We start from the raw sequence: 27,548 nt of genomic DNA on the forward strand, positions 1-27,548 counted from the left end.
CCTACGCACCACGGAGCTGTAGGACTGCATGAGAATACCATCCTAAGCCAGAATTTCTGAAATGAGGATTCATTCTCTGCTTGCTCTAAGTTTACTATCTATTTCTCCTTGCATGCTGGATCCAGCAAGTAAACTAAGAGGCTGAGCTGAGTTTCCTTGTTAAAATTGACAGCTTTTAATGGTGTGCTTTAATCCCAAGTGCTCACCACTCAGAAAATAAAAGAACAGTTAGAATAGAACGATTTCCTAATTACACGTTTATATATGTATGTCAGGATAAACTCATGTGAAAAGCAGGCAAATAAATATTTAAGGTAACAGATTCTTTTAAATGTAAAATGCCCAAAGAACCACTTTTCAGAAAATTTTCATCTAAATCTTAGTTGGTCCTATTTGGACAAAAGTGATTAAGGTAGAGCTGTAGGGGGGCCTGGCTGGCTCAGTCAGCAGAGCCTGCGACTTCTGATCTCAAGGTCATGAGATCTTAAATTACTTCAATGATTATGTAAATAAACAAAACTTTTAAAAAAGTAGTGCTGTGACTTGAGATTTCTAGGAAAGAGCATTACTAAAACTGGATAAGCAAAGCAAGGTACAAGTAGCACCAAATTTAAATAAATCGCCTACATTCCCTGTGTTAACAGGCCGTTACAGACTTTCTGTCCTAAATACCCTGGAGTCTTACTCAGAAAGAGCCGGGCAGGAAGCTTCGAGGACTGCCCACGTGGACGGCTCGCTAACCCTCGCAGCGCCTGCACTCTAACACTGACACGAGCGGCCTGTCTCACTAAGTCTACATCCTTGTGACTTAGGAAGAGCGTTAACTGAGATCTGCCCTCAACTCAGCTCAATGGTGAGACAAGTCCCACATTGAGAAATGGGGGTGAACCTGGGGAGGAAAGAGAAGTAACGTCGTATGGCAGACATTTAACCTGGGTCCTATCTTAGTCTGGTCCTGGAAACCTTTCTTAAAAGTTCCTGATTCACACATTCGTGACCAAAAGTGAAGGAACACATATTCATATGCAGTGTTATGTATGTAAAAATGTTTACTATCACCCTAATCGGATCCACTTGCAAAATAACAACACTAGAAAACCTCAAAATGACAGAACGTAGAGCTGGAAGCAAGGACAAGAGTGACCCCAGCAGCCGTGAGAAGATTATGACAGCTACTGCTTCCCACTAACCTCTGAGAAGTCTTCTTTCCTGAGCAAGAAAATGTTTAGAGGAAATGGTTACTCTTTAAAATTTGTTTCTGATTTAGATTTACATAATGAAAATGTCCCTTCTGTCAAAGAAGGCTTTGGGTGCAGATATAAAAATTAGCTAATTATCATGAAACTTTACTTCCTCAAAAATCAAGATTTCTCAAAGCCAACTGATTCCAGACTCTATCCTAAGCTTCTTACATGAAAACAAAAAGTCAAATAACTTTAATTACCTTCTTTATTAGAGTGACCATCAGGTAAGGACAGGCTAACAGAACATAAAACAACCCACACAATTCTAACACATACACATAAATAGACACAAACTTGAAGAAAACAAAGAATAAATCTCTCTTTTCTTGATCAACCTTTTTGACTGGTATCCACACTTTTTCTCGGAACTATAGAGCACCTCTATCAACCTCTTTAATTTATATTTAATCCTTCTGAAGACACAACACGTAAGACACTCTGGAAACTGGAACATCAATTGTTCCGCTTTGAGTACATAGGCATAAAATTATTCATCTGGCTTTATTATTTTTTAAGCCCTCAAAACCCTGGTAAAACGAGAGGACTGCACTGAATGGCCTGCACAGGCTCATGTCCTCATGAGGCTGTCACTGGGCCCTGCAGCAAACCTCCAGGAAGGACGGACACACGGACACACACACACACACACACACACACACACACACACACGGGCTTCCTACTGCAAACAGCCTCCAAAACACGAGTCTCTGGAATATTCATGGAGAAAGAAAGACCTTTTTAAACTTTAATCGGGGACTTAGACTCTAATTGACAACATCCTGGAAACCACTTGGAATTACAAGTGCACTTGGGTGTGGACTTCCGGCGGAAGGAAGTGGGCTGGAGGAGAGCAGTGCCCCACCCCTGCCCCACCCCCATAGCGCCCCTGCCCCACACTATGGCCAGGTACCCCCAAACCCAATGCAGGCAGCACCCCACCACCTCTGCGCCCCCACCCGGCTCCACTCCTGCGAAGGCAGGAAACAGGTCAAGCTGGAACAAAAGAGGGGCTGGCTGAGCCCTGCCTAAATCCCAGACACCAAGGATCGTGAAGAATATACAATGACTGTTGCCTGAAGCCACTGAGTTTTAAGGTACTTTGCTATAAAGTGGGTCTGGGGAACAATCTGAGAATCCGCAGTCCTGACAAGCTCCCAAGTGACACTAAGTTGCTGGTCTGCAGACCGTGCATTGCAAGGACTTGAGGTCAAACCTAACTCAGTGCTAGAGGTGGACAGGGAAGGCGGCTCTTAGATCAAGAGAAGAATCACCTGGGACCTAAGTCTCCTTGGGCGGAGGAAGGGGGATCACAGGACGGGGCAGAGGCCATAGACGCTGATGAGCTCTTTCCCCCAAGACAGACTTGATTTGGGGGAGAGCATGCCTGGAGCACTGGTCCCAGAGGCCAGCGCCCAGGCATCGCCAGTAACAATCACTGGGCTGTAGAGAAAGGAAAGGAATCTGGAGGGTGTCCGAGGCAGGACGATCCTCAGACACTGATTCAACAATTTGAGGCCAGAAGAAAGCGGGAGGGCACAGTTAAGACCTTCTGCCCAGAAGACCTGCTCACTCCAGCACACAGGGTGGGACCTCCCTGTGGACCCACAGGGAGGGAGGCCACCCTGCTTCCCGTCCAGCGGCACCCAGTAGAGTGTTGGGCACACACGCAGGCTGCTGTTCCCACACAGCACAGAACCTTCCCAGAAATTCCCAGGACTCTTACTGCTGCCACAAGAGAGGAAACACCATTGTCTTACAGAACACTGAAGATCTGTAGTCTGGAATTTGAGAACCACTAGCATGAAGCTGTGTTTCTGAACAATCTAGAAACAGTGGCTGAATCGGTATGAATGAGCACTGCTACTGACTGGATCATGGTCCTGAAACGGCTTTCTCCAGGACCAGAAACCAGGGCTCCCTGGACGAGTGTTGGGTCCCAGGTCTGGGGCTGTAACATGCGGCTTCCAGCAGCCTGTCCTGCCAGACAGGCAGGCAACAGCCAAACACTCCTGGGTCACATCAAAGGGATGTGGGTGCCGACCAGAAGAGGATTCCCTGGCCACAGGCAGGGCGATTATCCCTGAGCTTCAAAAAGGGTCAGAACTGCAGTCCACTGGACCCTTCACATGTGATTCAACCCATGAGTTCACAATGATATGAAAGAAATAAACGCTAATGGGCCCTTTTCAAAGGATGGTAGGGGGACGGTGCGCTGTCCTGACATCTGATAAAGGCACAGAAACAAGTGTTCACCCCACCAGAGCTGGACCACACCGCTGGGTGCTGAGGCACCACTTCCTAGGATTATTCCACATAACACGTGGAACGAAATGATGGAGTTGGAGCGACACCCCACATCGCCGTCAGGTTGATGGAGGTGGGCAGTGAGCTGCAGGGACCGCAGCTGGCGTCCCAAACAGAGGACAGCCAGAGGCGCCGTCTGATCCAAGACAGCCCTCAACAGTGACGGTCTCCCTGAAGGCCGGGACCTTCACGTCACCATGTGTGGTCCAGCGGCTCTGTGTGCCATGACGCACCTGACCTGCCACCTTACGGGGTGTCACGGAGCTAATGATGTTTTACACATTTTTCTTAGTTGTCTTAACAGAATTAAAGTAATAACACCACTTATACCGTGAAGTAAACGAGAGGCTGGCACCCTTGCCCTCCCACAGGCTTGTCCCCGAGGGTCACTGCACGCCTCAGAAGCCGCCCTTCTGCGCCACGCTGCCTCCCCTGGCAGCCACTAACCCCGCCACAGGGGAAACGGCAGTTAGGGTGGCATTCCTCCAGATATTTGTCATTCCTGAAACAAAAACGTCTGTGCGCTGCAATAGATCAGACAAAAATAGAGCCGAAGTTGAAAGTGTGGTCAGGTGCTAGGCCCACAGAGGGTGCGAGGCAGGGGGTGAGGAGGTGAACTCATCTACTGTGTCACAGAGAGAGCAAAATCCAAGGGCTGATGTCATCAAGACGGCACCACACACAAGGCAAGACGATGCTCTGACCCACCACTCGTTACAGTGACCTTTACCAAAGTCAGACCATGTCCCACCTAAGGTGACACTCAAGCCTTAGAGTCTGGTGGGCCTGACCACCAGGTCCCACATCTCCAGGGCATGCCATGGCAGCCTCCTGAGAGCAAGAGAGCTTTTCCTGTCCACACACAGGAGCCACTGATGGGGCACGTCACTTGACATATGGCACCAACCAGAGGAAGCAATCCTACGTGAGGAATCACCATGATTTTGGTCAACATTTGGTACTTTTAAAAAAATGAGGTGAAGGGGGGCACCTGGGTGGCTCAGTCAGTTAAGCGTCTGACTCTTGACTTCAGCTCAGGTTATATATGATCTCATGGTTCGTGAGATTGAGCCCTATGTTGGGTGCTGAGCTGACAGTGTGGACCCTGCTTGGGATTCTGTCTCTCTCTGCCCCTCCCCTGCTCATGCTCGCTCTATCAAAATAAATAAACATAAAAATAAATAAATAAAACTGACACTGTAGTTCACAAATCTGAAAATAAATAAAAAATAAAAAATGAGGGGCGCCTGGGTGGCTCAGTCGGTTCAGCATCCAACTTCGGCTCAGGTCATGATCTCACAGTTAGTGAGTTTGAGCCCTGCATTGGGCTCTGTGCTGACAGCTCAGAGCCTGTAGCCTGCTTCCGATTCTGTGTCTCCCTCTCTCTCTGCCCCAACCCCACTTGCGCGCTCTGTCTCTCCCTCTCAAAAATGAATAAACATTAAAAACATTTTTTTTAATTAAAAAAAACGAGGTGAAAGCATTTGTGCAAAAACAGAACTGAATATTTTAGGAGTTCGCAAATTGTGATAGATTTTGCTCACACAGCAAAATCTTGTTCATACAGTATGAAACAAGAATATTGAGACTGAACGACACAAACTTCACGATGTGGGTCCACTGGGGAGCTCCTGGGCCCAGGGCCCATGTGAATGTGGGTCCCAAGTGTCCTGAGAGCATGCAGGTCACAGAACAGGGCAGGGCAGAGGCAAGCACGGCAACCAGGAGGGGACAGTGGAGCCAAGACGGACTTGATCCTTCGAGGCTTGTCCGACCTTCACCACTCGGGTCCCTGGGAGTGATCTCCACCCATGTCAGGCAGTCCGCCAGGATGTGTGAACGCAGGGCACAGGAGAGGAGGGGCCCTAAACCTGCCATCGTGGCCTGTCCGCACACCACTGACATGCACTCCATCCCTCAGCCTGTTTCCCTGTTTACAAAACGTGGGCAAGACTACGCGTGGGCAGATGAAAGCACCTGTCTGCCACACGACAGGTGCTTAATAAATGCTAGTTTCCACCTTTCTTTCTGGTCATGAGATAAAACATAAGAGCAGCCGCCTACGGCAGAAGCCACACTGGGTGAGGAGGCCGGGCTTGCACCTAGATGTCTGGATAGGGGGCAATGGGGGAGCAGGGGGAGGCACTGGCGTGTCCATGACCAGCTGTCCCAGCACCGCATTCTACCCCTCACCAGTCAGCAATGCTGTAAGCACTCTGATTTTCCCGGGAACAAAACACCACGAGCGCAGCTCTCCACTCTGCACCAACATGACCAGAATCACCCTAAATTCTAATGCAGCCGGGGTCCCACTGCCAGTATCTCAATCTCACCTCCTGGCACCCCTGTGGGGACACCCGGGAAGCTTGTCTCCAGGAGAGGCAGCACCTGGCCGGCAATCACAGCCTGATGTGCTCAAAATGCTCCCAGGGAGGTTCAGGCGGTAGTGGAGGCCACCCGGCTCCTCCTTCCCTCAGTCGGTTGACCAAGCACGGGCTGGTCCCTTCAAGGGGGTGAGGACAGACACAACCCAGCAGGCCTGGCGTCCACTCGCTCTTCCACTGCCCATGCTCCACTGTCCCTAACCAGCTCCTGCTTAGGCGGCAGGATCCCTCACCAATGGCAGGCCATCTTTCTTCCCATGGCCCCGGCTCTCCGACGCACGACAAGGTGGGGACCGCGCAAAGCCTCCACTGCCAGAGGTGGCTCGCTGCTGCCCCTTTACCCAACGGCAGGCCTGTCTGCTCACCCATTTCCTGGAACAGGAGAAAATACATCCTTAATTTTCCTGGCGGCTCTCCCACTGCCACCTTCCCAAAGTTTTGGCAGAACTGTTCAAGTGAGCTCCTGAACGGGGCTCACACGGAGGCCCTTTCTCAGCTCCCAGGGTGGCAGGAGCATGATCATCGAGGTGGCACACAGGGTGAGAAAGCCATTCACAAGGCCAACTAGCCTGGAGACAGAGGGAATCTGATGAGAGACTCATCACAGTGCAAGGTACCAAGAGTAAAAGTGAACAACCACAGCACTGGAGAAAAACAAGTAAAAAGAAGAAAACCATCTCTGCCATGGGAACAAGCATAGTGCTTATGAAAGATGGCCCCCACCCCCTGCTCTGAGATAGGAGGGCCCAGTCCCTCCCTGACACACTCCCATGGGAGAACCCAGCCCCTGTACCCCCCTCCCATGGGAGGGGCCCAGCCCCCACACCCCCTCTGCTTTGGGACAGGAGGGCCCAGCCCCTGCACCCCCCATGGGAGAGCCCAGCCCCCACAACCCCCTCTTCCAGGACAGAGAGGCCCAGCCCCCGCACCTCCCCTATGGGAGAGCCCAGTCCCTGCACCTCCCCTCCATGGGAGAGCCCAGCCCCCGCACCCCCCCCTCCTCTGGGACAGGAGGGCCCAGGCCCTGACACCCCCTATGGGAGAGCCCAGTCCCTGCACCTCCCCTCCATGGGAGAGCCCAGCCCCCGCGCCCCCCCTCCTCTGGGACAGGAGGGCCCAGCCCCAGACACCCTCCATGGTAGAGCCTAGCCCCCACACCCCCCCCATGGGAAGGCCCATCCCCTGACACCCCCTATGGGAGAGCCCGGTCCCTGCACCTCCCCCCACCATGGGAGAGCCCAGCCCCTGCACCCTCCCCTCCTCTGGGACAGGAGGGCCCAGGCCCTGACACCCCCTATGGGAGAGCCCAGTCCCGCACCTCTCCCCACCATGGGAGAGACCAGCCCCCACACACCCCTCTTCTGGGTCAGGAGGGCCCAGCCCCCACCTGCCCCCACCCCCACCCCCTGCCATGGGAGAGCCCAGCCCCTGAACCATCCCACCCGCCATGGGAGAGTCCAGCGCCTCAATCTGTGCCTGCATTTGACCTGCCAAGAGGAGTAAGAGACAGAGGGGAGAAGAATGTTCACTGCTCACACACCTACAGACATGCACAGGTGAAATCAGCCCCCGAAATCAATTGTTTGCAGTGGATTTTTCTATCTGTGAATTTTCAAGCCCATTTTGGTTTCCTTCCTAAAATTGGTTATTTTATGATATTGCTTTTTAAGTGTAAGAACTCTTCTTTGAAACATATTCTTGTTTAATCCCTAAAGACCATGTCAGTCCCCCTCTAAACTTGTAAAACATTTTACTGAACTAAACATGTCTGTTACATTAAACAAATAAATTATATAGCATTTAGGGGGAAAAAGAAATGAAAATAAGCAGAATAAAACCCTCAGAGAAACCAAACTCACACTAAAAAGTTAAGAATTTTCCAAACAAATTTATATTATAGCAAAACTATATAACTCTGAAATAAACACTAAGATGTAACCCAAGGCACGTCAGAATTGTTTTCAGGTAAGGTAACTTTAAATCTCCAGACCAGGACAGGATTAATGTCCCCTGGCCGGTCCCCACAATACCATCTGCTGGACCACACACCTGGCTGATACAAACATTCTGATTGTCGGTATCAATTGCTGACTTCTCTAACCCATTAGTCAACTGTTATTAGTATGACAGAATGCGGAGCATTTGCAAGTTACTTTACGTTTTGGAGTTTAAATATTTAAGGCCAGAAGTGGCGACTGACTAGGGGCGGAGCGCAAGTGCAGGTGGTACCAGGTGGCCCGCATGGCCGTGGCACGCCCAGTGGTCAGAAGGCACCAAGGCAGGAACAGGGACCCTGTCGCATCAGGACTGTCACCTGGCAGGTCCTGCCCACTTTTAGTCTCATGAAGATGTGGCTTCTTACGAATCTGGATTTTATACTCACCTAAACCCTTCTGCCCGGGGTTCTTAGCAAAGGTGAAGGTAAACTGATAAAAATCCTTAAACTTCGCCGTGTCCTTCAGTTCCTGCTCCAGCCTCGGCAGAAGGGCCCTCAGCTTCTCCGTGCTGTCACACCTGCTGAGAGACAGTGCTGTTGTGGCGGGACAAGTGCCTGCCCAGCCTGGCTGCTCCCTGTGGCCTGCAGGCCCCCTTCTCTAGCTAAAAGGATTCCGGTGCTCCAGAACGGATGGTGGTGGTGGCGGCACGGCGCCGTGAAGACGCCAAAACCAGACTTGTGGACTTTGAGTGGGCGAATTCTGGCCCTGGGGTTGCCTCCTTATGGCCAGGCTCGTCCACATAGGACAAAACACAACTCCACTGCTCGAGAGTCAGGCTTTCCGGGCGCGGGGTGGGGGTGGGGGGGAAGGGGCAAGTGGGTGAAGGGATGGCACACACTACTGTGATGAGCACGGAGGAACGCACAGAACTGCTAAGTCTGTGCACTTAGCATAGCACTACGACTGTGCACCTGACACTAGCATAGCGCTACATTAATTACGCTGGAATTTAAAACATACATTTGCTGAAAATGAATTAAAACATTGATCTTCCTCCAAAAAGTCAACCTCCTTTAAGAATATTAAAAAGCCTTAAAAGCAGAAATCTTTGTCTTTTTTATTTTTAAATGTCTTTTTTATTTTGACAACCCAGCAAGAAGATCGTAACAGCCCTTGCTTCACCAATGCCGCAGCAGAGCCCTAGGGCTTGGGAGCGAGCAGGGGAAGCCCTGCCTCAGTGGCCACCTGCGCGGTGACACAGAGGAGAGGCGTACAGCTCCAGGGACCCACACCAAGGCTGGCGTGCTCCCCACCTCAGGCCTCTTCTCTATGGGGCCACTCCGTGCCCTCCTGTGTGCCTGCATCACTCCAAGCAAGCACTCCCTGATGGTCAGTTGCCCCATTTTTGAACTTTGTAAATGGGAGCGCATGTCTGGCTTTTGTGTCTGGCTTTCTGTGTTGACGCTGTGTCTGCAGGTTCACTTGTGCTGGCGTGTAGCTCACATTGAGTCATTTTCGTTACCATGTAGCATTCCACTGTATTCATACTTTATGATTTATATGTTCTGCCAATGAGAAATCCTCTGGCTATCTCTAGTTTTCTGGTAACAAAGGTTGTTAAGAACATTTCTATACATGCATCCAGGCACACAAGTAAATGTGTTAGGTTAGGCACAAGACCAAGTGGGCCAGCTGGGTCACTGAATCTCCAGTGTTGTGATATCAAACTGTTTCCTAAAGAGACTGCCCCATGTCAACCCCCTGCCAGCAGTATACGAGAGTTCCTGTTCCTCCTGTTTTCAGTGATACACACAACTGTGTCTTATTTTAGCCATTCCACAGATTAAGTTCATCGTAATTTAACCTGTACTTCCTCAGTGAACAACATTGCACACCTTGTATTTTGACTGGTTATTTGGAGATGCTCTTTTGTGAAGTGCCAGTTTAAGTCTCCTGCCCGTTTTCAATTAGGTATCTTTTTCTTACTGTTTTGCAGGCTTTCTTTATGTATGAACGACATAAGCTTTGGTCAGCTAAGCAGTCTACCCCAATGTGGACTGCATTTTCCCTTCTTGATGATCGGAATTCTTATTTTTAGTATAATGCACTGCCAGTCTTCTTCATGGTGTTTTTTATAAAATTTTTTAAATGTTTATTTTTGAGAGAGAGAGAGACAGACAGAGAGAGCATGTGAGTGGGGGAGGAGAGAGAGAGAGAGAGAGTGCACACAAGCAGGGGAGGGGCAAAGAGAGACAGGGAGACACAGAAGCTGAAGCAGGCTCCAGGCTCCAAGCTGTCAGCACAGAGCCCAATGCAGGGCTCGAACTCAGGAACCATGAGATCATGACCTAAGCCAAAGTCAGAGGCCTGACTGAGTCACCCAGGTGCCACAGGTTTGTGGTTTTTTGGTTTTTTTTTTTAATGTGTTCAAACTTCCCCCACTGCATGGTCATAAAGATATTCTCCTACATGATTTTTCTAGAGGCGTCTGGCTTTTGCCTTTAGCCTTTCACACTGACATCTACGATCCACTTGGAACTGATTTTTTATGTACGTTGTGAGGTAAGGGTCAAGGTAAGTTCTTCTCCATGTGCCAATTCTCCCAGAACCATTTACTGAAAAGATGTCCTTTCTTCACGTCTCTGAAGGCTGCCTTTGCCATAAATCAAATGTACCTTAACACATGGGTTTGTTTCTTGGCTCCCATTCTGTTCCACTGGTCTACTGATCTCAGTAGTAGTGCCAAGTAGTCTTAATTACTGTAGCTTGAAAAATCCTAATATCTGAGAGAACAGATCTTCCCCTTTTGTTTTTTAAGAACTTTTGGCTGTTCTTGACTGTGCATTTTCATATAAATTTTAAGTCCATTTGTCAAACTACACATATATAAAAACTACTACTTACTGTGGTTTTGATTGAGATCACATTAAATACGTAAATTTAGGGACAAAATACTGACTGTTCCAACCTATAATGAGGTTTATGTCTCTACTCAGGCTTCTTGCCTCTTCTTAAGTTATTTTCTCTGTGGAGGTAGCACACATCTTTAATTAGATTTATCCTAGGTGTTTTTTATTACTAATACTATTGAAAATGACATATTTTAAAAATTCACTTTGTTTTGTTGAATTGTTGCATTCAGTATTCTAAAATAACATTGATTTTTGTTTGTTGATCTTGGGTCCTACAGTCTGGCTAAACTCACTTATTGACTCTAATATTTCACCTGTGGATCAGACTAGCTACCACCTGTTCAATGCTTAATAAAAGTAGGCATTCATGTTCCAGTTAAGTATAAGATTTCCTCTAGGATTTGGCAGAACGGGGGGGGTGGGGTGGGAGGGGTCAGATTAAGTACTGTCCCTTCTATTCTTGGTTTGCTGTAAGTTCTTTTTCAAAACATTATGAACAGAATTGATTTTTTTTTAACGTTTACTTTTGAGAGAGAGAGACACAGACAGACAGAATCTGAAGCAGGTTCCAGGCTCTGAGCTGTCAGCACAGAGCCCTATGTGGGGCTTGAACTCATGAATTGTGAGATCATGACCTGAGCTGAAGTTGGATGCTTAACTAACTGAGCCTCCCAAGCCACCCAGAATTGATTTTTTTTTTAAATGCTTATTTACTTTGAGAGAGAGTGTGAGCCAGAGAGAGAGCGCAAGCAAGGCAGAGTGAGAGGGAGACAGAGAATCCCAGGCACGCTCCACACTATCAGCACAGAGCCTGACACAGGGGTCAAACTCACAAACTGTGAGATTGGGACCTGAGCCTAAATCAAGAGTCGGACACTTAACCAACTGAGCCACCCAGGCGCCCCTGAATGAAATTGAATTTTATCAAACCCATTCTTTAAAATTATTTTTTAAAATGCTTATTCATTTATTTTGAAAGAAAGTGTATGCACAAGCTGGAAAGGGGCAGAGAGGGAGAGGGAATCCCAAGCAGGTTCCATGCTCAGTGTGGAGCCTGACGTGGGGCTCAATCTCCCAACTGTGAGATCATTACCTGGGCTGAAATCAAGACTTGGACATTTAACGGACTGAGCCACATAGGTGCCCCTTATCAAAGTTATTTTATGCACTGAGATAATCCCCCCTTTTCTGTTGTTGTGATAAATTACATTGGCTTTGTAATGTTAAACAAATCTCACAATCCCAGACTATAACAAACTTTGTCATGATAAATAACCCTGGTTTTTTGGTTGATTTGTTTTGGGGGCTGGATTTAGTTTATTAATAATTTGTCTAAGATTTTTGCGTGTTATGCATCTTTTGATTCCTATGACTGAGAGTGGACAATAATCTTTCATTCTCAAAATACCCTTTTGTGCTTGCTTCGGCAGCACTAAAATATCCTTTGCTATCCAGGTTGTGCTGGCCTCAAAACAAATTGGAAAGAGTTTCTTCCTGTACAATTCTCTAAAGAGGCTGTGTAGAGTTGGCACTGTTCTCTTTATTAAATATTTTGTAAGATGTGCACCAATCGAGGCCAAGAGTTTTTTCTCTTTGAGAAGATTTAAAATTATGAGTTCACATTCTTTAAAAGAATTATGGAACTATTTATATGTCCATTTCAGTAAGTCACATTTTTAAGAGAATTTTTCTTTGGCATCCAGGTTTTCACGTTTACTAGCATAGTGTTGTTCATAATACACTCTTCACCTTTAACATCTGTAGGGTCTATAGTGATGTCTCTCTTTTCATGCCATATTGTTTATTTGTTCCTCACTACTTTTATAAGTCTTTTCAAACAGCAAGCTTCTGGCTTGATTCTTTCTATTGACAACTTCTTTTCTATTTCCTGAAATCACTGCCTGTTTAAAAAAGTAATTCCTTCTCTCTACATTCTTTGAGTTTAGTTTCCTTCTTTTCCTGCTTTTTGAGATAGATACTTTGCTTACTGATTTTTAACTCTTCTTTCCAAAATATGCATTTAAGAAGCTGAATCCTGCAAGTTTTCATATGTAGTGTTTTCATCATTCAAAATACTTTCTAATTTCCATTGTAACTTCTTTCTAATCCAAAAGCTATATCCACATGTATTTCAACTGACTGAGTTATCCTTTTGTTATATTTCTACCTTAATTGTGTTATGGCCTAAAAATACACTCTATCACTTCAATCCTTTGAAATTTGTTGCAACTTCTTTTATGCCTCAGTTTGTGGTCAACACTTACAAATGGTCTACTTGTCTTCTGAAAAGAGTACATATTCTTCAACATCAAAGGGTATATTCTAAATATGTCCATCAGGTCACTTGTTGTGTTGCCCAAATGTCCTATTTCCTTACTGATTTTTCATCTGCTCTTTTCATCTGGTAAGATGTGTGTGAGAATTCCCCATTGTGATTGCAGATTGATAGATTTCTCTTTTTAGTGCTTATTTTTGCTTTAAATAATCTATTGCCTTCCATGTGAAATAAACCCTTCCTCATTATGAAATGTCCTTCATTATCTCTAGAATTATTCTTTGCCTTAAAGCTTATTTTAACATTAACATATCCACACCAACTTGTTTTGGTTAATGTTTGCAAATTACATCAACCTCCACCCCTCAAATTGTTCTGTGCCCTTATGTTTTAATCATACCTATTGTAAACAGTGTACACAGTGGTTGAATTGATGTTCTACAACCCACCCAATACTTAGTTCACTTACACTAAATTAATTATGGAAATGCCGACACATTTTGCTTTCAATCCTCCATTTTATCACGCGCTCGCTATTTGTCCTACATTAAGTAATTTTCCTTGTGTTCTTTTTTCCCCACATTCTTTTGGATTGAATTTATTACTTTCTTCTTGCTCCATTATTTAGGAATCACACATAAGTCACGTCCTCTACCATTTTTATCACGACTGTAACATACACAAAGAAAGCAAGTACTTCTCCCACCGTTTTGTCTTTTTAACACTATCTTTCATTAAGCAGAGCTCTTACCTGTGACGAAGTCCAATTTATCAGTTTTTTTGCTTTGATGGCTAGTGCTTTTCACATCTTCTCTAAGACAATGTCCCTTAATCTGGGTCTTAACAAAGAGCTTCTCCCGTGATTTGTCTAGAATTCACAATTCTAAGTTTCCTGCATGGGCATGTAAACCCCCGCCCACCTCAAGACACGGCCTGAGGCCTGATGCGGGCCCCAAGGAGACGTGGTCTCAGGCTGACCTGGCTATTTCAGCATCAGTCATGGAACACTCTTCTTTCCCTGCTGATGTAATAAAAACTGACCAACAATCTTCAGGCAGATGAAAAATAAGAAGACTTCACTAGTTCCTTTCAAGACTTACCTAATGCCACAATAATGAACACTATGTGCTTCAAGGTTAAGGATAAACAGACCCACAAAATATGACAGCGAGTCCAGAAATAGATCCACAGTATGGCCAATTTCTTGTTTTGACAAAGATGTCAAGGGATTTCATGACGTTCACAAAGCTCATTTACCAAGCCTCCAGCCCCCGATGAAAGGCTGTAGGGTTAACAGCTAGAGGCCAAGTGTTCCAGCCACCGGGAGAGTTAATAGCCAGGAAAAAGTGTGAAAAACAGTAATAGAGCGGATCAAAAACCCAAACCCAAAGTGCTTTTTAAAGCTTAGTGCTGCTCAGACTACAACAGTCTTTTACATCCCTAAAAGCACTGAGGTTATCTCTGCAGTACAGGTGGCTGTCACATCACTAATACTTCCATCTCGTAGATAGCACTTGAATGCTTACTGAGTACTTTCCCTTGTAACCACTCTGTGAGATGTGACGAGTGGCGCCATCGGCCAGCACTGACTTATAACCTCAAGTCACCTGTATCCACCGCATAAGGAGGCATGAACTCATCTAACACTTTGGGAAGATTCACACTCAAAATCTTTAAAATAGGTTCTTTAAGATATAGCACGTATTAGGATAACAAACAGGAATTTTAAAAGTTCATCTAACACATTTCTAGATAATGCCTAGGAAATGCTAGCAAGTGTTTCTGTAAGAAGCACTTATTTCCAAAGTATCCTATTTGGGGGAGGTTCTAGCAGATGGATGAGTGTAGTACAGCGGCAAGAGAATGCTTCTTTAGTGTGGCTTTTCCATTTTCTTGAGTGCACAGAACATGGAGTGATATGCTATCACAACCACTGTCCCAGTGATGTCTTCTGCTGGCTTTTACACAACCGCCAGCAATAGGGTAAGTCCTGTAGAGTTTATCATCGAAACAGACCAGGCTGATAAATGTAACAGATTCATCAGCTTAGTGGAAAACACAAATGTTCCATTTTCCCTGGGGCCCCGGGGATAGCTGTAAGTATGCACCTTATGAACAAATGCTCTATTTTTCCCCAGGGATGCGGGAAGTATGCGCCTTCTGAACATATTCACCTTGGGCTGTCAAGCTCCTTCAGCAACTAAAAATAAGCCAGCTTAAGTTGTCAACACTACAATGTCACAGTATCAGCAAGTCAAGCGTGTTAGCCTTCATACCAACCCATGAAATAGCTCAATAAGCCTAATGATTAAAAGATATTTATGTTATGTGCTTTCATTTAATTGTCTGACTTATCTGATAAGTGAGAACCATCTTGTTATTAATGAAGCCTTTATCCTAACCCTGGAGGTAGAACAGAGAAGTGTTATAAGCAAAAAACAAAATAATAATTTATTGATATTTACTATAGAAACACAATAAATTATACAATTAGTATACAATATTACGAAATAAATTCAATGGCTGAAAACAAACAAACAAAAACACCCTGATAGTTACTGTCAATTCAAAACTGGTAGGATAAAAATTAAAAAGAAAAAAGTAAGTTACAAAAGGGATTAATCTGAACAAAAATATTAAATGAAACTTTATTTGAATTTAAAGGAAACTAAAGGCTTAATAGAGTAGAGGTACAAGAAATGTGTAAGATACACACAGAACGTAAATGAATTTGAAACTAATATTTACAAGCTGTTGAAAAATAACTAATGTTGAAGGCAGCTTCCTTTTTGCAAAAATTTAAACTGAGACCAACTTACTTACCCGAGCTCTGTCATGCCATCTACAAATTCCTTTTTGGTAAATTCACATTGCGTCGCTGCCCTGAATTTCCACGCAATGACCAAAACGCTGACGCTGCCAGGATCCAGGCTTAAGTCATCACAAAACTGTTGAATCCCGTCAATTCCAATTTTATTTTCATCTTGTGGGTCTACAGTTAAAATCAAGAGAGAGAGAGAGAAGTTATGCTATTTTGAAAAATAACAAAAATGGGTGGTAAGCATTATAGCTCTATGAGATGGTTCTACCAAGCATGTTTCAAATACATCAATCAATAGACCACAATTTTCTACTGTATACGAAATAGCAACAAATGGTAATTTATCCAGAAAAAAAAAATCCCTATTTAAAAAATCTAGGTACTGGAGTTTAGGAGAAGAAAAAAAAGACCATTGCAACTGAGAAGATGTCATCGTTAAGAAAAAATTTAATTTCCATAAAGAAAATAAAAACTCAAAGTTTACACAATTCTAGTTTGCCCAAAGACAAACTGCTACACAGAAATACTGCATTGTGGGTCGCCTGGCTGGCTGGCTCAGTAGGGGGAAGCATGTGACTCTCTGATCTCAGGGTCCTGAGTTTCACTCCCATGTTGGGTATGGAGATTACTTAAAAAAAAAAAAAAATCTTGGGGCTCCTGGATGGCTCAGTTGGTTGAGAGTCTGACTTCGGCTCGGGTCATGATCTCATGGTTTGTGAGTTCAGACCCCGCACCCATCGGGCTCGCTGCTGTCAGCACAGAGCCTGCTTCAGATCCTCTCTCCCACTCTCCCTCTGTGACCCTTCCCCGCTCTCTCTCCCAAAAATAAATAAACATTAAAAATAGATAAATATTCTTTAATTAAAAAAAATACTGCATTGGCAAAGCGTTTACAATATTATGAGTTTTGGGGGAGCCTGGGTGGCTCAGTCAGTTGAGTATCCGACTCTTGATTTCAGTTCAGGTCATGATCCTGTGGTAAGGTCCCCTCCCTAAGAAATGTGGTGAGAAAAAAACCCTCAAGATAAGGGAAGGCAACCTGGCCATGTGCATACGTGACATCCCTAACGACCCTGTAACGTGAGAGCACCCAATCAGACTGTATGTCTATACGTTACCCGTATTTGGGAGACAAGGAAGTAGAAGATGCATAAAAGGCTACATGGGTACAAGCCCAACTGAGCGGTCCCGGCAGGAATAAAGTTGCTTCCTGGAAAGAAAAGCCTTGGTGTCATGACTCTGCGAGACCCCTGCTACAATCCCAGGGTCATGGGATCGAGCCTCACATCTGGCTCTGCACTGAGCACGGGGCCTGCTTAAGATTCTCTCTCTCTTTCTCTCTTTCTCTCTTCCCCTGTCCCTCTCCCCTGTTCGTGCTCTCTCTCTAAAAAAATTTTTTTTTAATTTTTTTTATTTATTTATTTTTTTTCAACGTTTTTTATTTATTTTTGGGACAGAGAGAGACAGAGCATGAACGGGGGAGGGGCAGAGAGAGAGGGAGACACAGAATGGGAAACAGGCTCCAGGCTCCGAGCCATCAGCCCAGAGCCTGACGCGGGGCTCGAACTCACAGACCGCGAGATCGTGACCTGGCTGAAGTCGGACGCTTAACCGACTGCGCCTCCCAGGCGCCCCCAAAATTTTTTTTTTAAATATTACATATTTTTATCTCAATCCTGCCAAAGCAATAGAGAAACTCATGTTTTTTTTTAAGGTGATTTTGTTTGCTATAATTTTAATGCTACTATACAGTATTTAGTTTTCAAAATCATTTAGTTTATGCATCCACATTTAACAGCTTAGAAATTCAGGCTTCCCTCTGTCCCTATTTCTGGTTTAGAAATTAAATTAAGGAACTCAGCATTTCTTCATCAGGAAATCTAATAAAATCTACTAGAAAAATCTCAGTAAGACCTCACCAAACCAGGTCTAGTAATTTCCAACAAAGTGCGTGTATAGTAAGATGCCATCACAACGTGTGTGTTAATTCTGTTGGTTTAGAAGGCACAACTAGAAAATTTGTAGCCTCTTTGCTCCAATGAAGATTAAGCGTGATAAAATTCTTCCATGACACAAAATCCAACTTTGGTCACTTCAGTACTATATACTATGTTTTCATAGACATCTTGTTATTGAAACGAAATGAAAATTTAAAAAAAGAAAAGAAAACAAGTACATAAAATAAAACGAATGCCGTAATCAAACAAGCAGAGGCCCAGGCTTCCTCCCGGGCCTGCTCTCCCATATTAATGAGGGAGCAGCTGTCCCGAGGGCTCCTGGTTCTCACCCCCCTCCTGTCAATGCTCCCAGTGCTATACAGATCCCCAGGGTGAGAGCACAGTGGGCCTGCACTGCCCTCACCTACAGGAACACTGACTATTTTAAAGTCACTCTGCAAGGACTCACTCATATGTATACATTAGTCCTAACAAGGTTGTGTCTGTCAGGGCCTTGGAACAGCACGTCTCTGCAGAGCCCACAGGGATCCCACAACATATCTACTTGAAAGGCCCAGAACTGCACGAGTAAAGGACGTGAGGGTTAGGTCTCCACTACAGAACGACCCTCACAGGGAGGAACTCTCTCACAGGTGGCTGGACATGTCTGAACACCTCCAGCCACCTGCACGGTGTGTGACCTCCGAGACAGGCCCCATGACAACCTCAGCCAGAGTAACTTGGAGCGCATTACAGCTTATTCAAAATGATGACTTTTCACTTTCAAAACCACTGTTTGTTTTCCAAATACAAACCTGGTTTTTCTACTACAGAGTATATTTCTGTGCCATGATTAAAAAAAAAATGCAGTTTTAAATCTGTTTTCAGATCTAAATAGATTAAAATACACATACGGTATTTTCAAAAGTGAAACATGAAAATAATATGTCAACAAGAATTTAAAGCCAAGCGAGTTATTCTGTTTAGGTTAATACTTGGTTAAATGAGTGTTTTGTGTATTATTATTTTTTTTTTTTTAGGTTTTGGAAATACAAGATTAGCCTTAGAAACTGCTAGAAAGGAAAAGTAAGTCAACTCTTGACTAGTGGCTGCCTCTGTGATGACAGCACAGACCTGACACCCGATATGAAATCTGAAAGGCTGCTGAAATCTGAGCTGTCTGGATGTGTACAGACCTGTCACCAGACTTGGGCAGCGTGACCGAATCCGCACAGGGAGAGTGCCGCTCTAAGCGCTGGTGTTCCTAACAAACCACCATCCCCAACCGGTAACACAAAAGTCTCTTCGCCAGGAGTGGCCCCTGAAGCCGCCCCAACGGCCAGGTGGCTCTGGGGCCACCGCACAGCCACGCTGTGCGAGCACAAGAGGACGTGTACCCACAGATCCGACTTTCTTCTAGGAGCTGGTCCTGTTCTTCAACAGCCCTCTTGCCACCAGGGTGCCGGCTTACCCAGCAGCGCTGGGGGGAAACTGGGGTCACAGTCTGGCCCGCCACCCCCCACCCCGGTCCGGGTCGGCTACCGGGTGAGGTTCCCCGGAAGCGCAGGGGCCTCTGCGGCTCAGCATCAGCAGCTCAGGAGGCAGAAGGGTCCCGGGTGCCCCAGAGACAGAGGCGGGCTGCCCGCGGCCGCTCTTACCTCTATGCTTGTCGCTCTTACCTCTGTACCTGTCGTACAGCTGCTCCAGCTTCCTCCTGTCCACTGCGCTTCTCATGGGGCCCGCGGCAGGAGCGACGGCGCGCGGGGAGTCGGCGTGGTCACCTCTGGTGTCTACCTGGCCTGTGCTCCGCAGCACATGGCACCACTCTGGCCAGCCTGACAAAATGCCACAGGCTCAGGACCTTGTCCCTCAGAGACGGCTTACGTGTACGCTCTGGGACGTGAGAGCACGAGGAAGGCCAGGCGGCTGGGACGCGGCTCCGCTTCAGTTTCCCACCGCCACTGCCGGTATTTGCACCGGACCTCGTGCTTCCTCGCTGGCTCCCCTTCTCCGCGGGGCCCCGGGCCACAGCATCACATGGCTCCGTAGTCAGGAAGACCGCCCCGTCCTCTGAAAACCGGGATGACGGCATCTATCTGGTGATAAACATGCCAACGACTGTGAGAATCAAGCTTTTACACAAAATACACTGTAATCTCTAACCACTTCAACTTGCATAAAACCCTTTATTCCCCTCCCCGTTCCCCCCCCCCCCCCCCCCCCCGGCCTAGTCTCAGGAAAATCCCTCTTTTACACACTGTAGCTCTCTGATGCAGTGAGGCTGGGTGTCTAACCCCAGGCATGACCACATCACCATGGCCTGTGGCAGGGGGTGTCCTCTTTAGCCCTAGTTAAGTTCAGGATCTAATGAGGGCTGTACAGTTTGGAAACATCATTTAGATTTTTCCCAGTTTAAAATCAGCAGAGTCACACTGATGAAAACATATACAGGTAACTAAGAATAGTGTTAAGCATAGCTTACTAAAGTTCCAAAAGCAGCCACAAAAAGCCCATTATGACTAAATGAATCAAAACAGATCTGTGTACCTGAGCCAGAAATTAAAATGGGAACACAGGGCAGAGGCTGGGGCAGGCAGAAAATAGCAAACCGGTCAGTAACCATGCTATATATAGTATGTAAGGAAACAAAATAGCATTCTAGCGCTTCCAGGCAGGGGACCGCTAAATTTCTACTTATCTAAGGTAACCTGATGAAGACGGCACCAGAAATGAAAGTGAATCACCACCTTCAGTGAATCACCACTTTCTGTAAATCAACACAGACTCTACAATCTACTGGATGCTAATGCTTTACACAAATGCTTTACAAAATAACAGAAGGGGAAGTTTCACGTAAAAGGAGGGATTCTTGATCTTGTGCTAAAAAGGATGAGATGGTTTATAAAAACACACAGAATAAGTTCTACCTTCCAGAAACCTGTAGTGGAATACAACATGGAGCCAGGGAAACTGAGGAGGCAAAAAGGAGAGTCAGGGACGAGATTCAGACATGCGCACCAGGCACAAGAGCTGGAAGCGGGCTGAAATTCGGCTCAGCCTCCCGGCCGCCAAACCACAAAAGAAAACAGGATTAGTTAGGAAATCTGTTTTCGTAAGATTTAAAAACCTACCAGTGGCCCAGCAGTGGCCTGGCTCCTCCTGGCACGGAACCGCGAAAGAGCAGCTTCTGTACGGCTCACAAAAGGGTAAATGCAGCATGCGTCCTCTGTCCCAGACCGACTCCTCCCCCCAACGCCAAGGGTAAACAGCACGGTGGCCAGAGCTGCTTAGCTTCCTCCGGCCTCCCTCACAGCGTGCTGAAGCCAAAACAGCAGAGTGCAGTTCAGCAGAATGACGGATCAAACACACGGCTCTCCAGGTACAGTCTGGGCACCCCAGGCTCCCGAGACTATACAAGGGTTCCACCAAGAACAAAACTATCTTCGCAACAACCCCAAGTCATTATCTGCTTCTCTCACTCTCACTGGGGTGAAGCAGAGGCCACATGACTTGCTGATGTGGGGTTCAAACTCATGAACCATCATGACCTGAGCCAAAGTCGGACGCTCAACAGACTGAACCACCCAGGCGCCCCAATTTTTTAAAGCGCATAGGGGACTAGAACTAATTAAGTCTGAGAACTGCTGATCTAGTGTAACATGGGGCACTGGCCTTTTGGCTACTTAGAACAATGACTGTTGATGATTTGGGGTCTCGGGTCCCTTCTGGAATCTGGTGAAAATCACAGATTGTCTCTCCAGTAAAGCATGTGGTTTTGCATAAAATTTTGGGGTTTTCACACATCATTGGAGCCCATTAGTTCCTCAGAGGGTAAGGGAAGGTGAAACTCAGGTTACAAGGCCCAGGGAGCGACATCAGGGGCCACTGGTGTCTGTGGCAGCTACTCAGCTCTACAGTGTGGATGATGGACATGCTCTGCACCAATAAAACTTTACTGACACACAGGCAATGTGCCTGTGGGCTGTGGCTTCCAGTCCCAATCTAGACTCTAGGGGAATATACAGAATGTATACCCTGTATACTATTTCCTGAAATTGAGCCACTTAAAAAACTAGACAAAGAGCCTGGGGTTATATCTTCTGGTTAAGATAAAATTTAGCTAAATTAGGGCAGCCCCCATATGCTTTGACAGTGAGCTGACAAAAGGTAAAGCATCTTTTTTGAAGGTGATGGGCTCCCCAGGGGAGGGTGGACAAAGCCAAGGGCTCCCTCAGAAACTAAACTGGAGACAGATGTCTGTCCCTCACCTGGCGCATCACTAGCAATGCTCGTGACATCTGTATCATGTAAATCGCCACCAGTGCAACATTTTAAAATTCTGTCATGGTTATAAAATAAAATAAAATAACATAACATACAACGAACTCTGACCATGCTACGACAGGGATGAACCTCGGAAACATCACACCAAGTAAAATAAGTCAGACACGAAAGGCCACATGTTGTATGTTGTGTGATTTCACTTATATGAAATATCCAGATGGGCAAATCCATAGAAAGCAGACAGGTGGTTCCCAGGGACTGGGGTGAGTGAAGACTGACTATTCAATGGCACAGGGTTTTCTTTGAGGGTGATGATATGTTTTGGAACTAGATGCAGGTAGAGACAGCACAACACTGATTCTACTCAATGCCACTGAATTGTACATTTGAAAATAGCTAATCTTAGGTGGATTTTACTTCAAAACAAAATTTTAACATAGTACTCTTAGAACCTCCAAGATTATTCAACACAGTAATGTACTGTAAGGTAATTGAATTAGTTAACTAGCATTATATGTTGACAGATCCGTGCCAAGTAAATGTTGTCAGACGTCTGGAAGATGTGATGTCTGATCTTGAGGTATTTTCTTGATAATCACGTCTTAAAGCTTCTCCTAACATATGACAAAAGAGTTATATCAACAGCGTAAAGGAAAATACTCTCTGAAAACTCTAGAAAAAGAGGTACAGGAGTATATGGACCCAAGCCAGGCAAAGTGACTTGAATTGTTCCTATGTCAGTTACCAAGCAGGGAGACCAGCAGATAGAGAAACAAACAGATCCCTCCTCAATCTACTCCAGGTGCCTTAAAGGTCAGATCCCACAACGCTGAGTCTCAGAGTGGTACTAAGGTGTTGGTTTTTTTTTTTTTTAATATTTATTTATTATTGAGAAACAGAGAGCATGAGCATGGGAAGGAGAGACAGAGAGAGAGGGAGACACAGAATCTGAAGCAGGCTCCAGGTTCCGAGATGTCAGCACAGAGCCCGACATGGGGCTCGAACTCATGAACCGCAAGATCATGACCTGAGCCGAAGTCAGATGCTCAACCAACTGAGCCACCCAGGCGCCCCATAGCGTGTTGGTTTTGAATGAGCAACAGCAGCCTCAGGTCTAAGCTTAACCCCTAGTCTGTGGCCGGAAAGAAACAGAAGAGGACTGTCAGCAAATATGCAACAAGTTGATGTGACCCCTTACACGTTTCTCCATAAAAGAATGGTGATTAAAACAATAATCAGTAAGTATAAAAACTATGCATGCTTCATGTCCAAAAAGAACAAAGAGACTTAAGTTGGAATCTGTAGAAAAAGGAATAAAGCTTTCTAGAAAAAAAACCCTCATAAACTGAAAAATTACAGGGGAAAGAAGCAAACTCTGGATCCATTAAAACAGACTAAATCCATGTAAAATTAATAAAGGCCTATAAATTGGCAGGGCCTGTCCTTCATGCTCTGGTGGCCCTCATTGAGGCTTTACTACAGCAAAGAAATTAAGTGTGTGTGGCAGGGGGGAGGTGTAAGTTCAATTGTCATACTTTGTTAAAATACACAAACTTCTTTTTTTAAGTTTATTTATTTTGAGAGAGTGCACACACGTGTGCAAGTGTGGGAGGGGCAAAGAGAGGGCGAGACAGAATCCCAAGTAGGCTCTGCGCTGTCTGTACAGAGCCCAACATGGGGCTCGAACTCATGAACCATGAGATCATGACCTGAGCTGAGATCAAGAGTCAGATGCTTAACCGATTGAGCCCCCAGGTGCCCCAAAACACACAAAATTCTTGAAATGAAAGTATGGACAATCCAGTAGAAAATCAAATAAAGTCTCTAAGCTACAGATAAAGTCTAAAACATTTTAACTGTGACCTTGAAAAAAATCACTTACATAATTTGGGCACCAAGACTGCCCATATATAAAATGAAAAAAAGTTCTTGCAATGCCTTCGGTAGAGACTTAACACGACAGAATCCTCAGGGCCAAATTCCAAGGGGCGGTCAGCACAACCACATGGGTCAAATACATAAACTTGCTCCAGTTTTCCGCTTTAGTATCCAGCAGGCCAGGGGTGAGGTTAAAATCCACTCTCGGACCTCCCCCCTGTGCACTAACCACGAGGTCCTCTTCCGCTGGTTAAGCACCGAGCCCTTCCCCTTCCCTCCCCTCCTGTGGTGGGTGCATCCTGCCTGGGCAGCACGCTGAGCCACCAGGGTCATCCAGAAACTTTTGGCCGCACTGCCCACCGAGCTCCCTCTTGGTTTCCGAGCCAACTCTCTCAGTCTTCTTGTCTCTCTGGGCAGCCCTTCTCGGTCTCCATCTTTGCTCCTTTTAACCCCCGAGTTCTGCCCTCAAGCCTCTGCTCTTTGCCCTACACACTCCTCCCAAACCATCTCTCTCCTGTTGGAAACGTGCTCACCAGCCTCCCACTACCATGAGGACAAAAGCGAGCATGTTCTTCCTGAGCCCCAGAAGACCCTGCACAACCTGACTCCAGTTCCCTCAGCAGCCTCCCACAGGCCACGTTCCCCCGACTCTGCACTTCCCGTAGGCAGCCGCATCTGCAGATTCTGGGGACTTATCACCGAGCTTGTTCCTGCTGCCCAGGGGACCGCAGCTGTCTGGCTGCCCTCCCCACCTCACTCGGTCTGGAGAATTCAGCCCACACAGCATCAGTTCCCGTTACTGTGGCTTTGCCATCACTGCCCCAGCATCCAGCGCCACTTACCCACCCCATATGTTCCCAGAACCTGTGACTCTCCCCAGCCCTTATCCCAACTGTAATAAAACGGTCGTGCCTGTCTCACTGCTAGGACATCGGCTCCGTGAACACCAAACCCACACGTTTCTGCTCACCATCAACCCCCAGCACCGTGTACACTACCTTCCTTGCACAGAGAAACCTCTGAATTTATTGAATAAACGATGAAACCCACCGGCTACCATGGTTTCCACTACATTTCAAAACAGGCGTGTGCTTCCCGAAGCCCCTCTTCTGAGCTGCGCATCCGTATGTCCGACCAGTCAGGAGATTCCTCTCTCCTCTCATCCCTACTGCGTTGTTTTCCCACGCGAACCTGCTCTTCCTTCTACAGTTCCTAGTTTTGGTCAATGATATCACCACCTGCTCAGGTACCCGAGCCGCGTCTGAATAGTTCAGTGAAGGTCCTCCCTCTGCCTCCTCTCATCCTTCTCATTCCGACAGAAAATCTTTGATGCAAGTCTTCACCTCTTCCCACCTAGATTATTACAACAGCTTCCTAATTGGTCTCCCCTGCAGCCCTGACCGCTCTAATCCAAATCCTCCTCTCCTCTTGACAAAACACAAACGTGGTCACATCACACACACCTCGCCTTCTCAAAAACTTTTTATGGCTCCCATCCGCTCCTGGATAAACCCTACAGTCCTCAGCACGGAATACAAGGCTGCTTGTGCAGTGTTCCCCTCCTTGACTCTCAATTCCACCTGCTAGCCACAACGGATTCGTGCTCATGCTCAAAAGCGCTACCTTCCCCGCTTCATCGACAAGTTGCTAGTTTGCCCAAAACGTCCTTCGCTCCTCGTTCACTGGCTGCTCGTGTTTCCGCGGAGGCACGGTTCACTCCGCTGTTCGCTCAGTGCCTCCATTTCGTCAGACACCCGTCAGGTTCCCACCTGCGTGCCTCCCTGCAGGGCCCCCAGGGCCGGAGGCCCGGCGGAGACCCCGCCGCCCCCGTGACCTTTGCGCCCAACGCCCCCCTACCCCCGCCTCCCAGCGCTCCCCGGCCCCCAGGTACGCAGAATGGACTCGGCGGCAGGCGACACCGCAGGCCACCTACCATTCTCCCCGGCGCTCCCCAGCTTCTCGCCGGCTCCGGTCGTCTGCGCAGGGGCCCCCGGCTCGGCCGCGCTGTTCTCGTCCTCGGCGTTTGCTCCCGGGACACCTGCCGGGGAAGGGGCGCAGGGGCACAGAGGCAGGTCTCGCCAGGGGAACTCCATCACCCGGCGTGCACAGGGCCACCCAGAGGCCCACGACACCCCTCAGGCCCCGCCCCTCCCCAGCGTGCACCGCGTCGCCCGGGGGCCCATGGGACCCCACCTCCCTCGCTCCCTCCTCACTGCTGCGTGCACAGCGCCGCCCGGCGACAATGTGACTCGCGGGCATCGCTCCCGCCTCCGACCCGGCACTGCGCCGCCCGGGGTCCGACGGCGCCCAGGCCGGCCCCGTCCTACAAATCCCGACGCGCACTGCGCCGCCAGGGGGCCGACGGGACCGGGGTCTGCCCCGTCCTACAAATCCCGATGCGCACTGCGCCACCGGGGGCCGACGGGACCTAGGCTCCGCCCCTTTCAGGGGGACGCGTTTCGGTGTGGGCAGCGTCCGCCGCGGCGGCCCTCCTGAGAGGGCGACGGACAGCCAAGACCCTCCCCGCGCCCGACCGCGTCTTCGTCCCCGTCCCCTCCCGGTTCCCGCCCTGGGGGCGGGCCTGCCGCCTGGAGAGGGATGCGGGTAAGGTGCGTCCCTGTCCGCTCCTTGGCTCGCAGCGCCGGAGAACCAGACGCACCGCTGTCGGGCCTCGTCCAGGTGAGCGCTGCTCGAGGTTCGGGCGAAAGGCGCCGGGCCTCAAGGCTCCCTCCGGGGGGTCTCCCCTTCCGGGGGTCCCCTTTCCTGGTCTCCTCCTCCTCCTCGGTCTCTGTCCCCGGGTCTTCCTCCCCGGATCTCGCACCCGGGGTACCCACCCGCCCCCGGCCTCCCCTTCCCGGGTCTCCCTCCTCGGTCTCCGGCGCCGGGGTCTCCCACCCGGGGTGCTCCCTCCCCGGTCCCTTTCTCCTCCCTTCCCGAGGGTATCCCCTCTCCCGGACTTCCTCACCCGTTTCTCCTCTCTCGTGGCGGGGGCTGCCTTCGGGGTCTCCCTTCCTTCCTTTCCGAGGCTTCACGCAGACCGAGCCTCTCGGTTCGAGTCCCGCTCTCCATTTCTACTCCTGCGTGGAGCGTGGAGGAAGACTGCTTCTAAAGACAGGGGTCCTGGCAGTGGTTCTGGAGGGCTGTGAGCGGGACAGTGGTGGGGTGTCCGGCCTCTTGCACCGCCACGACTTAAAGTTTATGGGTAAAACTGGGGAAGCTGCCAAAGTAAACGGTTGGCATGTCGGTTCATAGGTCCCCCAAGCAGAGGCTCTACAGTTCTCACCGGTGTGGTGGCTACTCTAGTTAACGGGAGGCACACGGAAGATCCAACGCGGCCTGCCACCGCTGTGCCTCCCTGCCAGGCCTCCACCTCCTGGCAGAGGGAGGGGAGACCCGCTGAGGGCTGGATTTCAGAGGCCAGCTCACCTTCCCAGCAACATAAGCTGGGAGGTGCCATCCCCAGTGGTGTGAGGGTGCCAGCCAGTGGTCTCTTTCACTGGTCCCCTTTTAGCCTGGGCCTGCCTTCCTGGTTCCAGAGAAAGAGCGAGCGCAGGTAGCTGATCTCTGACCTT

At 47.8% G+C, this 27,548-nt stretch overlaps 2 protein-coding genes across 9 annotated transcripts in view; one reads left to right on the top strand and one right to left on the bottom strand.

Moving 5' to 3' along the window:
• DCUN1D2 (defective in cullin neddylation 1 domain containing 2) overlaps window positions 1-26,105 on the bottom strand; it is a 31,679-nt gene extending 5,574 nt beyond the window's left edge. For 3 of the 5 annotated variants that reach the window (XR_006200378.1, XM_042930709.1, XM_042930680.1), the window contains exons 1-4: window positions 25,910-26,105; window positions 19,494-19,910; window positions 15,880-16,048; window positions 8,316-8,446 (exon numbers count right to left, since the gene is read on the bottom strand). Coding sequence is in view for 4 of the 5 variants with exons in the window: in XM_042930709.1 (XP_042786643.1) it covers window positions 8,316-8,446; window positions 15,880-16,048; window positions 19,494-19,548 (355 nt within the window). In the remaining variant the exon portion in view is untranslated. Of the gene's footprint in view, window positions 1-8,315; window positions 8,447-15,879; window positions 16,049-19,493; window positions 19,911-20,945; window positions 21,132-25,599; window positions 25,721-25,909 lie in introns of those variants that run through there. The other 2 variants (XM_042930689.1, XM_042930696.1) reach the window with 2 other exon arrangements.
• Window positions 26,106-26,389: 284 nt separating this feature from the next.
• TMCO3 (transmembrane and coiled-coil domains 3) overlaps window positions 26,390-27,548 on the top strand; it is a 49,766-nt gene continuing 48,607 nt past the window's right edge. For 3 of the 4 annotated variants that reach the window (XM_042930730.1, XM_042930721.1, XM_042930745.1), the window contains exon 1: window positions 26,395-26,655. The gene's annotated coding sequence lies outside the window, so the exon portion shown is untranslated. Of the gene's footprint in view, window positions 26,656-27,548 lie in introns of all 4 variants that reach the window. The other variant, XM_042930755.1, reaches the window with a different exon arrangement.

Source organism: Panthera leo, chromosome A1, assembly GCF_018350215.1.
Source record: "Panthera leo isolate Ple1 chromosome A1, P.leo_Ple1_pat1.1, whole genome shotgun sequence".
Lineage (NCBI taxonomy): Eukaryota > Metazoa > Chordata > Mammalia > Carnivora > Felidae > Panthera > Panthera leo.